General features: G+C 47.9%; 1 protein-coding gene across 2 annotated transcripts in view; it reads left to right on the plus strand.

The window, feature by feature from the left end:
* The window catches only part of LOC135377437 (heat shock 70 kDa protein 12A-like), a 72,391-nt gene that overhangs the window by 40,528 nt on the left and 14,115 nt on the right, over positions 1-17,748 (plus strand). For both annotated transcript variants that reach the window (XM_064609841.1, XM_064609842.1), the window contains exons 3-4: positions 14,849-16,039; positions 16,588-16,764. In XM_064609841.1, coding sequence (XP_064465911.1) covers positions 14,849-16,039; positions 16,588-16,764 — 1,368 coding nt within the window. The remainder of the gene's footprint in view (positions 1-14,848; positions 16,040-16,587; positions 16,765-17,748) is intronic.

Consider the following 17,748-nt stretch of genomic DNA (forward strand, 5'->3'; position numbering starts at 1 on the left):
CCATGTCTCACTCTTTGCGAGCGGCGAACCGTGCGATTTTCTTCTTCTCTGTTTGAGTTTGATTCGAAAGACTTGGACGATACGCGAGCGTAGGATGCTTGCCGTCGAAGGGCAGGCACAGAGAAGCGAGGCTATTATGACGTTGAACACAAGCGAGCTGGCGTATACTTGACGTTGGCAACATATCCTCGAGTTTGGCGAAAAGAATAATGGACAGAGCACAGCAACGAACAGCGTATATGACGCTCGCAATGCATGAAGTGCGATAACTGTTGCTTGTTGTGAAATACACAGTGTTGTACTTTCAACTTTAGAACATTAACACTCATAGCACTGAGGATATTTTTATTTATTTACAATGAAAAACTAAAGATTGAGGAAGGTGCCGCTGTACGTCACGTGCCACGTACCACGGTACCAGGTACCAGGTACCACACTCAGCCACGACGCTCCCTTGTTCTCCGATACACTCTTTTCACGAGTGGAGGATTTCTTTAAAGGTCCGCAGAAGATAGGTCTCGCGCTCGCTCTGTAGGCCACCTGCACTCGTCACAAACCAAAACCACCTGCACAAACAATTAGGGGATCACCTCAGTGCTCCTTTAAGTGGTACAATATCTGTTGCCGTTCGATTACTTCTCCAAGATGTATCCTCAGTGCCTCTTGAAACATTAAGCTGGTGAGTTCGAAACACATGTTAGAACAGGACTGCAGGCGCGCCGGTACCTTGCACGCGATGATTGCTTGTTTTGTCCGTTCCTTGATTGCGCCTTTCTCCGCCATACGTAAAATGTATTCCTTATTTGTATGCTTTCGTGCGATAGATAATAATAAGAATGATTTTGAACTTGTACATTTTCATCGAAATGTGTCGGTAATCAACTTGTTGAATCAACTTTGTAAACAGCGTGGTGAATCTCCCCATTCGTCATTAATCGCATATTGCCAACTGTAGGATGGCACAAGCGAAAGCTTGCCATTAAGAAGTAAGAAAAATCTTCCCAGAGTGCATTGTATTGGTATCATGGTGGAAGACCAGCCATATCTCTTGGCTGGCTCCCTTTAACGCAACAAACGCACTAGTCTATAACCATGGCAACGCCAACACCCGAAGACGAGCTCACGGCAGGGCTGGGATTGATGTACGTGCTAGATGCCACCTCGCACCAAACCAAAACCCACAGAGAGTTGCACGTGGGACAGCAGCACGAAGGATATTAGAAGCGGATGACATGCCTACCATTGCTTTCTTCGATGGGGGTACGCTGACGTTTGCCACCGCCTTCCAAACTGGACGGCCCCAGGGACTGCCCTCTCCCTCTAAAGCACTCTACCCCGCTCTGACCCTGTTCAGTACTTCAACGGCGGTGCGAGCACAGCCACCGTGCACTGCTATGCAGCGTGCTAACTAGACCTGGTAGTTTATTTCTACCGCCAGGAGGATGAACTGGCGTCTATCGCAGACCGGAACTGGGAGCGGGCTCAGTAACTGGACCGCGCCCCTCCGAATGAACGGAATGCCGTAAAGCATCTCAGCCTTGTGCCACAAAAAATCCGGGAGTAGACAGTTCCGGAAAGCGTGTTCCGACGTTTCAAAGGTAGGGCAGAAAGGGCAACAAGGCCTGGTCAAACCGAAGCGCGACAACCTGTCCCTAAGGTAAAACGTCGTGCGCAAGACGCCACTGCAAGCTTGCACGGCGCGCATCCAACCAGCCGGCCGTAATATGAAGCCACGCAATCGGGCGAGGCACAGCCGAGCTCGCCGTCGGAAGGAGCTCCAGAAGAGTGGCATTAAACGGCTTGACGGACCAGACACAGAAATCCTCCGACGGGAATGATGCGCGTAGGCGACGGACGTTCAAAACGTACTCTCTCAAGTGCGAGGCCACAAACTCAGAGCGCGGTCTATTCTGCACAAGCGGGCGAAACAGACGTACGTCTGGAGCAGTATTGCAGGAGATCGTGGGCGGATTGGCCAGGGTCTCTAAGGCCGTCGAAAATTGCCTGTATCCCGAGCGCTTAATTTTTACGTGCGGAACCTGCAAACCGCCAACCTCTCTCGGCTCGTACATACGTGCACGGGATACCCACTCAGTTCCGTCGCCCCAGATGAACCGAAAGGACGTACGAGTTGCTGCAAGGAAAACCAGACGAGGAGGAAGGCAAACTGACCCGTGATACTAGTATTTGCTCAGGAACCACGACGCAGCCAGGCGAGCTCTACAGGTGATAGGGAGCACTAGGCCCCTTAAATCAGTGAGAGCCGAGACGCTGCGCTCGTGCACACGCAACCAAGAAAGAGAAGAGATTCCAGTCCTGTTATAGTAAATACCGTGAATCCGCACCTCATTCCTAGCAGGGATCCCGAACGGAGACGGACAGTAGGGAGTGACATTAATGAACAGCGCAGCGCTTTTTTCTCTGTTGATTCGTGCATTCGATACTCGACCGTATCTCTCTAAAATAACGAGAACACGACCTATCGAGTCCTTGTTACTGGGGGTTAAGGAGAGGTCATCTGCATACGTGAACAGCGGAAGGTTCCACGAGCCTGGCAACGGAAACATAACTGGTCGAAGGCAGGTTGCTAAGGTATCTAGGAGAGGACTAAACACCATGGCATACAACGCCGGGGACAAAGGACAGCCTTGCCGCACACCGGTCATGATGGGGAACCTACCGGAAACGCCCCCGTTCACGCCGACAACGGCAGAGGAATCTCTGTATAGGGCCTTAATCCAGCCCACCACTACGGGAGGAAAGCCAACCACCTCGAGCACACGGAACATATACCCATGATGCACCCTGTCAAACGCCTTATTCTGGTCAAAAGACACCAGTACCGCGAGTTGCTGACGGCTGTGCGCCCAGTAGATGGCGTCCCGCAGGGCCTGTGTGTGCAAGTTGATTCACCGTCCAGGAACAGCACAGACCTGACAGAGGGGAACTACAAGACCCAGGACTACGGAAATTGTACGCAGAATTGCGCTCGAAACTATCTTGTAGTCCGTATTAAGTAGGGAAACGGGCCGATACGCATTCGGGTCCCGCCTCCTAGACGTGTCTTTGCATAGTAACGTTACGACACCCTCTCGCATGGACGGGCAGAGGAGGCCGTCCGCCAAGCAACCATTGAATAACTGTCAGCGGGACAGAGAGCGTACGCCAGAAGCACTTATAGAATTCGGCCGGGAGACCTTCCAGTTCGCAGGGCTTTAACGGCGGCCGTATACTCGTCTAGAGTAAACGGATCTGCGCTAAGGACGAAGTGCTTGTGAGTCGGCAGAAAGCTTTGCGTTTCAGCATCAGCGGGCACGACTGCGCCGTACAAAGCGGCGAAGTGGTCATGAAAAATTGACCGAAGGGCTGCAGGACTAGCCTCAACAGACCCGCCAGAGGTCACCAGCTCCGCAACAGCATTTGGAGGGCGACGACAAAAGCGGCCAAGAAGAAGGCGCGAGCAGCAGGACTCCTGCGACCAGCGCTCAACTGCCTGCAACGCCGCAAAGTGTTCCCAGGCTCGCATCTTTAGAGAGGCAAGATGTCTCAGAACGTCTGGATAGCATCGTCGCTGCCAGGGCCCCTCGACCCCGGAGTGTGTGTATAGTCATCAAGCAAGAAAACTACCTATGGAGGTAGCCTCTTTTACACAAACTCTATCTTACATACCAGATAACAACGCTCCTTGTTTTTTTTCTTACAAACAAACAAACAAACAACGCTCCAAAGGGAGATTGCTTTTTGTACGTGCCATACCCTGCGAACAATCCTGAAACTCCGGAAGAGTCGCTACGGGGGAGCAGTACAGTCCTAGTGGGCTTACTAGGACTTGATATGCCACTCACCTTGATCATGATCAAAGAGCCGAGTCGCTGTAAGCCAGCGGCGACAGCACTCCACAGACCCAAATAATGACTGCTCACGGGTAATATGTGCACGCAGCCCGGCTCTCACTGCCTGAAAAATAGCCATGCCCCAATATCTGGGCCACCGAAGGACAGCCGGCATCGGCGAATCCAAATTTGGAAGTTAATTTCCGAAATCAGCAATGCTAGTTGCTTTCGCTCTGCGCGTGCGACCGGCAACGGCTCCAGGTACCTTACGGTGGCCCAATCAACTGCTGGGAGCCCAAATATTTGCGCCGCCCTACTCCATAGTAAAAGTGGAATATGGCATCGCAAAAAACAATGTTCTGCTGTCTCAGACATGCCACAAGACGGACAACCGTCCGTGCGACATATCCGAAAACGGTGCAAACGTTCACGCAGTGGGAGGACACCATGGCCAGCTTCCACTGGAGACTAGCGCGCCGTGCATCAAGCCAGCCAGCAGTGATACGCCGCCAGGCGAATTTCGTTGGCACTGCTGACCTTGCGAGACCCGGTCGCATTTCCCTGTAGGAGGTGTAGAAATCACGGACGCTCCACAAGGAAATGTCTTCATCTGGGCATTCGACACGCAAGCGCCGCACGATAGCAACACAAGCACACAAATAAGGAGGGAGTACTTCCGCCCTGGGGCGAAGCTCGGGACTTTCGAGGAACCACCTGGTGGCGTATCCTAGGAAATACTGCACTAATGCGCAGGCCGGGTGCTCTGACGCACGGAGCGCCTCAAAGAGAATACGTGATTGAAGCGCCAAGCACCTTTCCGGCACAGCCGGTACTCCCAAGCCACCCAGATCACGGCTTCCGTGGAGTTGAGACCTACAGACCCATTCAACGGATCCGCCCCACAGAAAGCGGAACGCGTGTCGTGTGATAGCTGCTTGTATTACCGCTGGCGGGGATGAAACAGCCGCTAAAAACCACAAGCGACTGTAATACCATGCTGCTAACAGCCGTGCCCGAAAAGTGGTCGGCAGTTCAACAAACTTAAGTTCTCGCAGCACAGCACTACAGCGGCTGAATACTCGAGGCCAGTTGACAGCTGAGGCCCCTGCACTGTCAAAAACAACTCCCAGGATTTTAACCTGAGGTCTTACAGGAACTTGAAACGGTACAGCACAGGTTGGCTGAACATTAAAAAAAAAGCGACATTTTTCGACCTATTAAATCTTGCCCCAGAAACTGTACCGTAGTCTTCGAACGCTTTCAACACTGGCTCTAGGGAACTCTCGCGCGGTAGTATGACGGAGACATCATCAGCGTACGCAAACACAGGCGGTGGGCATCTATTAGGTAGCCTTAGGATAACTGAGAGAGAACACAGCCTCCCGAGGAGAGGGTTGATGGCAAGGGCATACAAGGCGGGGGAGAGAGGGCATCCTTGTCGGACACCACACGTAACGTCAAACGGAGACGATAGACCACCAGCTACGGAAACGACACTTTTTGCGCCTTTGTATAGCACCTCAACGAAGCGCACCCAACCATCGGCGAAACCATATGCCCTCAGTGTTGAAAATAAGTACATGTGGCGCACACGATCGAATGCCTTCGACTGATCGAAGGCAGCCACCACTGCTGCTGTGCGTGAACACATTATCCAATGGATGGCATCACGTAGCGCTCTCCTGTGGAGGTCTGACGACCTGCCAGGGACCGAACACACCTGGCACGGGTCTAGCACCTTTTCTAAGTGCGGCGAAACAGGCAAAAGAAGTGCCTTGGCTAAGATTTTGTAGTCGCATGCCAATAGAGTGATAGGCCGGTATGCATCCGGATCTCGTTTTCTGGACGGGTCCTTGCACAAGAGGACAACAACTCCACTCTGCATGCTAGAACATAGCATTCCTCGGGACAAGCATAGATTAAATACCCGAGTCAAGGGGTTACCAATTACCCGCCAGAAACGTTTGTAGAACTCAACTGGGAGGCCATCAACGCCGGGACACTTTCCGTTCGGCATTGGGGAGACAGCTGCTAGAATCTCTTGTTGCGTGAGTGGCCCTGAGCCTACATGCTCTAAAGAAGTTTAGAAAAAATCTTTTTTTGTATTGTTGACTCTATGAGATGAGCCACAGAAGATTGTGTACTCATCTTCCTAAGCTTTTCCTAACCACTTATCCCACTTGAAAAAATCTTCCCGGAAACAACACCGCAAGCGATGTTGCTTTAAAGAAATATATGTACTTCACGGCATTAAATCAGTTACAGCAAGTTACAAGCGCCACGGTGCTGACCTGCTAAATCGTCACCAGTTCGTTTCGACGGTGCGCTGAAGAGCATGGGGCTATAGCACGCACTCCGTCTGTACTCCGCTGTGGTCACTGCAACCATCACAAAATCAAAAGCGAGCGCCTTCCGTGTGCTCGCTTCTCCAGCAAAACTACACTTGCGGATTTACCAAGAAGCCCAAATACGAGGGGTGTTCAAGGCACACCGAGTCTTTTCATTTTTCGCAAAAGTAAAATGAACTTGCAGGCGACAAATTAGTTTTATTTTTCAACGTAATCTCCAGCTGCACTAATGCATTTTTCCCAGCGTTTCACGAGGGCTCGGATGCCAGCAGCGTGAAAATCCTTACCGGCGCGTAGCAGCCATGATCGGGCCGCTTTCTTCACCTCGTCTTCGCAGCTGAAGTGGTGGCCCCCAAGGAACGCCTTCAGTGGCCCGAAGAGATGGAAATCGCTGGGGGCGAGGTCTGGACTGTAAGGAGGATGTGGCAGCAACTCCCAGTCAAGTTCCTGTAAGGTGCGTGTCGTGATATGCGCGGTATGCGGGCGTGCATTGTCCTGTAGGAGGAGGACTCCTTTGAGTCCCGGCCGCTTTTGACGCCCGGCCGCTTTTACTGCCTTATGCACATCCCTGAGAACGTGGCAGTGATATGCACTATTGATGGTGGTACCACTGGGCAGAAAATCAACATGATCTACGCCAGCCCTGTCTCAGAAAACCGTAACCATGACCTTACCCGCGGACGGGGTGCTTCGGAACTTCTTGGGAGATGGCGAGCCCGGATGCTTCCACTGTTTTGACGCGAGTTTAGACTCAGGAGTGAAATAGTGCACCCACGTTTCATCGCACGTGATGATCCGATCAAGGAAAAGGCTGTCTTTCAGTGTCGAAACGGTACTTTAGCTCTTGGGAGATTTCCAGTCTTCTCTGTCGGTCATACTCGGAGAGCTGCCTCGGGACCCGACGGGCACTAACTTTCCGAAACTGGAGGTGTTCATGAATGATAGTGTTCAACGTTCCCACAGAAAGGTCCGTCATTCGAGCCGCGTATGGCAGCGAAGCGAATGGGAAACAAAATGAACGATTATCTTCGATATCAACGAAAGATATATCGGGACAACTGCCTCGCATTCATAGTTGACCTTCCAATAGACGCAAACTGTGCCCACGCATAAAAGCCTTCGCTTCGATTACTGTAATTTTAAAATATAATGAAGGGTGTGCTGGGAAACGTATAAGCCGGCGTTGCCCAACGTATGTACTTGGGCAGGGCATTTAACAGCCTCTCCGGTTGTCGATGAAACCTTTAGAAAGTGGATTACAATTTTATGCTCGTTCCACTTACGTGCACCAAAAATGGTTGAATGTCTAGCCGGGCACTTTGTTATAAATCTGCGACAATCCTGGGGAACCCTGCTCCACATGCCGCACCCAGACACTCGCTCCTACTAACGAAAGAGTTCATTGTCTCGAAGAGTACGAAAGAGACACTCCTTCAGTTCATTCTAGCGGCGTAAAACTGCACTATTTAGTATTCGGATAATGTAATGAATAGATCGCTGTAAAGTTCCATTAAAGACTATTTGTTTATACAGTACGGATTGGTCGAAATAGTGATTATGGGAAATCTTGAGCTGCCAAGCATTATTCTATGTGTGCATTATGCTTCGATTCTTTGTCTTGCGTTGTAGAGAGCCGTGGTGGTCGCTGCGGAAATATGGGTCTCAGATATATGCGTGCTACTATCATCTAATGATAGTGCGCTAATATCATTAGTCTGATCGTGTCACAAAGGTTTCTCGCAAACGTCCTTTGCTTCAGATGATATGTGGCTCCCAAGTGAGTTCCGATTATGTGCAAAATCTAAGAAATACGTCGATTTCCAATGTACAAATTATGAAGGATCACATAGTTGTATCATCGCATTAATTATGTAGGCTTCACTTGCACATCTCAACCGACACCTGTCCATAGTGAAGACATCGTAGGCTCAATCCGAAAATGGGTTACAGCTCAGTCCGGTGGGGCTAATACGGCGGGATAACGCCGCGGCTGCGTGTGGCCTTTCGGTAATGATGTCATCAAAGCGGACGACAGCATTTCTTCTTCGGCGCTCGCCAGTCTCGTGGTGTGAACATCGCATTATTGCGTAACAGCCTAGTTGTAGGTCAGAAAAGAGACCCGAATTATGAAGGTTACCCTCGCAACGAGTTCATGGTCATGCACATTCCGACGATGAACTTCGTATACTTCAGGGTCAGATTCACCGAGATTTTGTTGCAACAGATTTCTCCACGAATCGCATGGCATGTTCTTCAGATTGAATTCAGTTCACAGTGCAATACAGGGTTGCGGAGTTGCCATTCCGGAGTTGGAATGATTCCGGAATCATTCCAGATTTATCAGAGCCCGGAATGGAGTGGCGGAAACTGTCCTAGAAATGGAATGGGAATGGAACCAGGCACTTTTTTCGCAGGAATTGAATTGAAATGGAATAGTCTAGGTGGGGCCCCAGTGGTAGACTTGGTTTCAACCCACTAGTTTCTGCCCTCGCGCTCTTTGCAACGCACCTGCACACGGTCAAGAGCGAAATGGCCTCGTCTTTGTGCCTTTTTCCGTGCCGAGTGATGGCAATCTCCTCTAGCACTGCTGGGCTAACCAAAGCGATTACTTGTCCCTTTTCTTTTATTGATGGTATTAAAGGAATGGAATGGGAGTTGCCAATAAGCCATTCCAGGAGTGGGAATTGACCATCCCTTTTCATTCCGAGGAATTGAAATAAATGGAATTATCACAAATCTCCATTCCTCGTAATGGAATTGGAATAGAATGGGTGAGCCCATTCCGCAACTCAGGTGCAATATGTCGTACAGCCTCAGTCAACCTTAATAATAACACCGGGGAAAAAAAATATGGTCTAGTTCCTGAACGCCATTAGGACAAACCCTTGGGGCCGTGAGGAAATCTTAGTTGAACAAAATTATTTCGTTAGTTTAACGCGAGGATTTTGTTCGTGTAACATTCCCCCATTGCCCTCAGGGTGGCTGTTATCGCGCTCGGAAATGAGAACGATTTTTTTTTTTTCCAATGTTATTATTAAGGTTGACTGATGCTGTACAATGCGCGACAACATAGGGAACGCAAAATCACTCCTGTGGGCGACTACACTGACCATCTCAGTGCCCTGATGTTATCCTTTAGTGATGTGTCCGCGTGACACTGTAGACAGTACACTCTTATCTGAGAGTCATTGTTTGCGTTTCTTTTTTTTTTTTTTTTTCATCGGTGATTTCATTATGTACTTTCCACACAGTTTACTTTCTTACGCGTTTCTCTGTGGTGGACGCTAAAACATGTTAGTGTGTGCCCATTATAAGTGAGTCACGGATGATGTACTATTAGTATAATACGTACACAGTAGAGCAAAAATATAATCGAAAGTCTGTTCACTTAATTTGTACTTAAGCTGTAATTCTGCATTATTTTAACGTATTCTTGTAGCGCAAGTTATATATATAGTACGGTTCCACACAAGTTTCATAAATATCCTGCACTAGTTCTGTACACTTCTCGCGTGAATACTATTAATCAATAATTCATCGCACCCGCTGAACTGAAACCGGCACGATGAAACTGTAAAGTCGCCTTCCCCTTACTATGCACCGTTATGCAGTGAAGCGCTCTTCACAGGAATCGGACGCTATGAACTGTCGGACCGTGTCTTAGTCCTCACCGAAATGCAGAAGCAGAGTTCACTTCACCGTCTTTTAAGGCCAAACGAAATCCATCGCGACCCACAATTCCCGGTTCGTTCCACGCGACCTTGAAACTGTTCCAGTGCAGGTGATTCAGAAATCCGGTTCGATAGACCGTTTTATATGGTCTCTCGGACATGCAAGGTCTCATCTGAAGGAGAACAACCGAGACTTCCTGCCGATATCATCGACGAAGAACCACCACTCACGCGGTAAACTGTTCTATGAATATAATACCCAGTGGGGCTGTTCTAGGAACTATTTTTAAGCTAAAGTGGGTATTAATCACTCAGCGAATGCAGGCTATCTGTTTTACACTGAGCCAAGCAAACGTCTCAGCTTTCATCATTTATTAGATCGGAACCACGAAAAAAGAGAACGTCAGAGAGAGAGGTCGTATATTATTCTCCAACGTCCTAGATTCTACAAACGAAAAGTGTGACGCGTACTTAGTTTCAACTAATACGGTGGCTCGAGCAGGTGCTGTACAACCAGTCACAGCTGGTGGTGCGCTCTGGCGTCACTTTTTCTTCTTCTTTATTATTTCTACCTACGCAAAGAACGTTCTGAAAGATAAATTGAAGCACTGTTGGGGACACGGTTAGCTAAAATCGCCTGTCAGTACTTCGACGTCCCATATATTACCTCGGTTGCGCTTGGAAGTGTTGTGCCAATATTGTGTTTGAAGGTGGACGATGTACTGCACGCGTTTATTACCCGAAAGAAATAGTCTCGCAACACCTGGAGATTTTAGATGAGATAAGCCGCGGAGTGCTGATTTTAGACAACCGTGTCCCCTATACAGTACGTGAAAAATAACCGGTGAAAATAAACTCATATGCAAAATGACTTAAGTTGTAAGCCCTTTTTGACATCTCATAAAGCTATAGCTCGTTGCCAAAAATAACCAAATAAAAATAGCTCGTGGAAATATATTGCCTTTCCTCGTGTGTCATTTCATGTGGACAGCTCATACTTATCTGCACAATTTGAACATATATATACGTATATGTACAGCTGCATCGTATGTGCACCAGGCGAGAGTGGCTTTCGGGAGGATGAAACTCGCTATACTGGGGATCGTTTATGATTTGGGTCGTCCTCTTTCAAAGAAGAACAGGCGATCGCTATGACTTCTCTGAAACGGGTCATGCAACACCGGTCTGCTGCCCTCCCACTATTTACTGGCCACACTCGAACGTGGGCAGTTCCCCTTGTTTCCAATCGAACAGGTTCGTTTCTCAGGTTGGTGCACACGAAACCGCCGCCTCGAAGAATGACGACTATTTCGAGTAGACACTGAGCCAGTCTTTTCTGCGAGATGATATTTACACTATATACAAGAAGAAAGAGCTGTCATCAACAGAGAAGCGAGACAAGCCGCCACGCTCAACAACAGAGTGTCTACCAACCTGGAAAACAGGGAATAGTCAGGGAATTTTGATGTGACTGGAAAAGTCGGGGAATTGTCAGGGAATTTGGCTGAAAAGCAGCTGAAGTCAGGGAAAATCGCAGACAAGTGCCGTGATGATGCGCGGCGAATCGCGAGTGCCGACCGGTGGTTGAGAAGCGATGCCGCAGCAACACTGTAAACTTTTTCACACCTTTAAAGGTGTGCGCTATGAACATTCTACCTGGTTGCGTAACATTGCGTCTCCAGGATGATATTTTACAAACTTTGGAAAGCATTACTAAAGAAGTGTCAGTGCAAATCTTGCTATCATTATGTCTTGGATATCGTAGGTACGAGCTAATGCATATATGCATCGCTATCGATAATCGAGCACGCGCAAGTGTCTACAATACTGTTGAACAATGTTGAGATGTTGCAAGACTGAATTTTTGGAGGACAGACAACACTCGAGTAAAGAAAATTTGTGCGAAATCGTGCTCTATTAAGATGTTACCAAAATTACACCTAAAGAGGCGTGCGCCATGCACGTTGTTACACCTTAAAGGTGTGAAAAGATTTAGAGTGAACGTTACTGCGAGTAGCAGTTCACCAGTATGACAAGCTCTGACGCAGAAAAGTAGGGTAGCCTCATAAATACTTAATAAATGGTCTGTTTTATGACTGATAAATCTCCTCTGTGTCTCTGGTTCCTCCTTCTTCAAGTCTGTTTTATGTTGGATCTGGTATCAAAACGTATGAGCAGGCACCAAGTTCCCTTTTGTTTTTGTCAGGGAATTCGCTTGAAATAGTCAGTGAACACCTGGAAAAGTCAGGGAATTTGAAGGCTGCAATTTGGTAGACACCCTGAACAACCTTCCGCGTGTGCGTGTTCTCGCTCCGCTTCCCTCGACGGTTTATTAGCTGCCCATAAGCCAGATAAGGCACTGTCTCTAACCACGCTAAAGAGTTACCTCGAAGAAGTCTGTTATTTCTGGTAAGCAGGGAGGCATCTGAGTGTATACGGCTTCCCGCGAAAATGTATGTAATTTGTAATTCGGGGCTTTACGTCGCGAGACAACGGTGATCATGGAAAATGTATGCACATGCAGTGCATCTGTGCCATTTTGAACTGAATGTAGGCATATAATCTAATAAGTGTTACATCAGCATCGCACGCACGTATACGCATGCGGTTTTCAAAGAAGTATGGCCTGATGCAGGCGGGGCCTCGAAACGAGCTCAGGAGACATGCGAGCGTTTCAAATCTGTTCCCGAAACACATGGAAGCCTTCTACAGTGAACTCTCGTTATTATGACCATGGTCGTTCCCGAAAATTTTGGTCATAATGCGGAATTGTCATATTAACGGGGGTGATTTAGAAGGGTTTCACAGCATTGTTCCCCAAGAGTATGGTCGTAAAGCGCGTATGTCAGATTATCGGGGGTCATATTAACGAGGGTTCACTGTATACTCTGGTAGAATGGCGTAGATGCAGGCTAGCTGGTGGATAAACTTCATGATAGGCAACCCTGAGCGATGGGTAAGACACGTACACGAGCCACGTACACCACCATACCTGGGTAGTAATGTAGTTACTGTAATGAAATTACAGTAATGACATTACTTTTTCTGGTAATTTGTAATGTAATGCATTACTTTCGGTATTATGTAGTTTGTAATGTAATTTAATTACATTTGGGCAGTAATTTTAATGACATTACTCATTACTTTTTACAAAAGAATCGAGTGTCCAGGCCAACGGTTTGTGGCATTGGAGAATCATTGTTTACGGGCCCCACCCTACGGACCATCGTACTACTGTCGTGATACATTGTGTCATCTTCGTCTCTACCTTGTGGAACGATACGTCATACGTGGCACACTAGCCCGGCATGTAGGAGAGACAAATAGAAGAGTGTGATTGGGCTCGCAGTAATAGCTTTGTAATGCCATTACTTTTTTGTAGTAATTGTAACGTAATTTCATTACATTTCAATTGCAGTAATGATCAATGTAATTTAATAACATTCTCACTGGAGTAATGTGTAATGTAATTGCATTACATTTTAGAAGTAACTTACCCAGGTATGTACACCACGTATACAGGATGAGCCCTCGTGTTGTGTCGTTTACGTGTCTTGCCCATCGCTCAGGCCTTCCACACTGTTGTCTTTCAAACTAGTTTCGTGGCCTCTCCGAATAGAGTGCGAACGAGCCTTCACTCGGTGAAAACACCACCACGTGTAACGCGTAACGTCTCTTGCATTGTGTTAAGTATTATGTCACTGTTTTCTGACAGACCTCCTCTGCTCCAATCCTTTGTGTGTAACTGTTTCAAGACCAACGGATGTCACGATAGTTATTTTTGTGAAAGGCCGTTGAGGGGGACAAACACACACGCGCGCGTAACGAGCATTACGAACCTATTAGGAAGAGCAATTTTATTGTCTTTCGCCGTCGAGTCGGACCACATGAGCCCCCTTTCGGGCGTCCTTTTCTTTCGTACTGCATGCTGGCCACGCCGAACGGCCTTGTTGAATGCGCGCTAGCGGTGTGGTTGTTGCGTTACACCCCGAATGATGTATCGTGGTACCGTTGCGTTGTGTGCAGACACCTTTTTTTTTCTTTGACATGTCTGGCAACACTGCATCACTTTTTCTTTTTGTCTCCTTTCCTGCACACGAGATCAATTCGTGACGTAGAGCATAAAGGCTGTTGTCTCCCACCTTTTTTTGTCCCGCTAAACCTCCTGATAGTGTTACGATTAGACGGGTAATGGAGAGGATCAGTAACGAGCGAGGAGGAATGTGGAAGGGTTTTATATATTCCCAATATAAGCATTGAAGAAAATTGTTCGATGACCTACTGAGGCGATTTGTTCTGCATGCCGCAGCCGCGCTTCCATGACCGTTGCTGCGCTTGATTAAACGAGCCATAACGGCTGAGAGCTATTGTTTGTTGTGCCGTCTTTTGACGTGGTTATGGAATAAAAAGGGCCTCCTACGTCATTGGTCGTATTACCGTTGACCTCTCGTGTTCTCGTTTCTGCCATCTCTGATGCCTTCAAATGCATATATGCTTTGGAACATAAATTTTCACTTCAAAAAGTTACTCTGACTTCCAACCACACCGCGAAAGAGCGTCGTGGAACCTGTGCGTTTCACGGAACACACGTAGGAAGCCATTGGTACAAGACGCATAGTGTTCTCTCACTTACCTGGTATGTCGCGCTCGCGTGACTACTGATCATACTGTGTGCTGAAGAAAAAGCTCGTTCGCTGAACATAAAAATTTTGCCTTTCACCCTTTTAGTGTGAACCTCCATTCGCTGCTGTTAATCTACTATGATCCTGCCAGTGATTCTCAGTTTAGTGTTGTACGCGTACCATGGTGCTCGTGTGTGTTACGTTACGTCGTGTTGTCCCAAGTTCAGGCTTCGTCGTCATGGATCTTGTGCACCAACTTGCCTGCGTGTACGCTAGTTTTATCTGTATAGCGTATCATGCATCCCCCGGTAGTTTGAAACTCCCAGGATTTTTTCTGGTTTTGACAGCTCTCAAAAAGTATCTCGATCTTCCAGATCCTCAGCCTTGTCAACCGAGGAGATTTCATTCGTCGTTGCTACCTACCCAAACGGTTGTCCGCCAGGAATGCGTAGAAGGGACGGTCTTTGGGGTGCTCACCACACCGAAATGCCAGCGAAAGACTGCGTTCCATGGCAGAACCACTGTGACATACCAGCAAGACTTGCCAGTGCCTCCTTTGAGGGATCGAAGCAGCGCTTCGTTCAGCCATAGTCTGCCAGCAAAGTACAGCGTCGAAGAACCCGTGCGACGAACTCGACTTTCAACGCTCGACTATCGCAGCAAGAGCTTTCTAGATCATTCACACGCGTGTTGTCTTCGAGATCGAACGCTCTGTTGTAGGCCTACTTCCTGGGGTGAACGCTCTCGACAAGGCCTCGAGAACAGAGAACCAATTAACCACTGCTTCAACACCAACGTCCGCGTACCCCGACAGATATTAAGTGATAACTTTCAAGACTTCTGCCAGACTATGCTTACATCTGACAGGCAAGCAGTCGACAGGATTAGCAACGGCTCCCAGTCTTCAAGACGACCCATGGCACCACCGGGGAAACCCGACCTTCATTTTCGCATAACGTCTCGGAAGGACGCCACCAGAAATTCGTTTGGATCAGACAAGACATCGAACGTGCAAGAGATATTGAAAAAGATGACTAGTCAGAACATCGATCATGTTCCCGCCTCGTACAGCGCCACTCATTACACAAAAGAGAAAACGGATACAAAGCATGACAACGATGCTCTCGACCACGACGCCATGCAAGTTATCAAGCAGTTAGACCTGTCCATTGGTGACGAAGAAGACGCGTACGTGGACGGTCCGCCACCTCCGATTTATCCGAAGCGGTCGAGTGTCCCGACAGAGTCACCGGCGAGGCATTACGAGACGTCAACCAGGCATCCAGTCACCGATGCGGAGGCGCAGGAAGACAACCTCATCGAAGAAGTCTCCATGCCAGGTTCGAATAAGAAAGCGTACCAGGCATTCTCCAAGACGCGGGGGTCGCTCAGAAAACAGCCGTGCGAATCCCAAGGTAATGGCGTCACGGAACGGATTGGATTGTTTAACAAGAACAATGGGTTAGAAGTGGACGTAGAAGCGGAGGTCCACAGCAACGGAGACAAGTCACAGACGCAGTCGAACAAGCCACCGTCGGACTCTGGAGACATCTGTGTCATGCCGGGTAAGAGATTGATAATTCGGGCTCCTCCACACACTGTGGTCCACAACCACGGGGTAGCACCCCTGCAGTGTGAACCTCATTGTGTGCGTGACATTTCGCTATTTTCCCCACTATACTGAACGTTATCTCCATACACGTGGTTGTATGCGTTTAAGGTAAGTATTTAGGGAGATTGAAACGTTTAAATAATTTATTTTACTAAAGAACAAGCTTTCGGACGGAGTCCTTCCTTCATCAGGTGCGATACATTGAACTAATGTGCATAATGCACATAATAAAACTATATCTACCAAGTGTTCAATATATCGCACCTGATGGAGGACGGACTCCGTCCGAAAGCTTGTTCTTTAGTAAAATAAATTATTTAAATGTTTCAATCTCTTTAAATACTTATCTTATTCACTTGCGAGTGCTAGACTTTTCCCATTTTTGCCTGTATGCGTTTACTATATTTCACTGACCACATATTTTATATTATCCGCTTGTAAGTAATGTCTTTCATTAGCGGGTTTAATTCGATTAATTCAGCCACTGGCGTTTGCTCGCAGACGATTCGCAGCTGGGCCGCAGCGACACTGCGGACAGCGGTGTGGCCAGCCGTCCAGGATCCGGTACCGGCAGCCACTTTATCGTGGTAGCCATTGATTTTGGTACCACGTACAGCGGGTACGCGTTTAGCTTCACACGAGACCCGGACAACATCCACATGATGAGGAAATGGGAAGGTAAGTTAAGTTCCTTATTCCAGGGGAAAGATGGAATACACGTGTGTGATGGTCATAAAACCATCCTTGCGTAGGCGGTAGCGCGTCATGGTCTGTAGCGTGAAAGAATGTGAGACTGAACGTGGAGACAGCCTTGTCCGAAACCAACCGATCTGTAGCGATGTCACTTAAACTGAAACCGCCAAAGCGTTACGCCATGAAAGTGTTGCCCGAAATAGTGCCTGTGTCTATATGTTTTCAATTCATGTATTATTTGAGATCAGAAAAATGTATTATACGCGAGAGCTTGCTCTACTCGTCATAGAATTATGCGTCTGTTGTCATTTTCCTGAAATAGTGACGACCCAATTGCGCAAGATGAACATACTTGGCGAACGGCACCATCTCGGCAATCGGACGGTCTGCTGGTTATCTAGGCGACAGGGGTTTCAATATATGCGTTCATATTATTCTACGAAATAAAATAGTGGGACACCCGAAACTATTTACCACTCACTGAAGCGTGAAGGAGGTTGGCAGTTTTTGCTTTCCTTTTTGTACCATGCAGACCAGTCCTGCCGGTTGTGTGTCTTATGCGCTAAATTGTGGCGTGATCAAGTGTGAGAAGCTATAAGGCTAAGTCTGGCAGTGGCTATACAACAGTGTCTTGTGGTTGAATACGATGTAACTTTCACACGTAGTGATCCAAACTGAAATCGCGTCTACAATCTCTGATGGGCGACCTTTTTTTTTTCGACATTTGAAAACTGAAATGCCCTGAGGTGTGGCTTTGGCAGCCCAGTCATTTGCTGAAGGCGGCGAACTTTGTAGCGAACAACGACGTCTTTGTGTTATTTAATACGCCCCGCTGCATGAAATTACACAGTTCAGAACTTGTTGTTGGGCCTTTCACAGAAGACGACCTTGAGCGCATGAAGTCATTCCCATTGATGCACATCTTAGAGTGACCTTGGAAATGTACAGGGTGCGTTCAAAGGACAATAG

This window comes from Ornithodoros turicata, chromosome 1, assembly GCF_037126465.1.
Source record: "Ornithodoros turicata isolate Travis chromosome 1, ASM3712646v1, whole genome shotgun sequence".
Taxonomy (NCBI): domain Eukaryota; kingdom Metazoa; phylum Arthropoda; class Arachnida; order Ixodida; family Argasidae; genus Ornithodoros; species Ornithodoros turicata.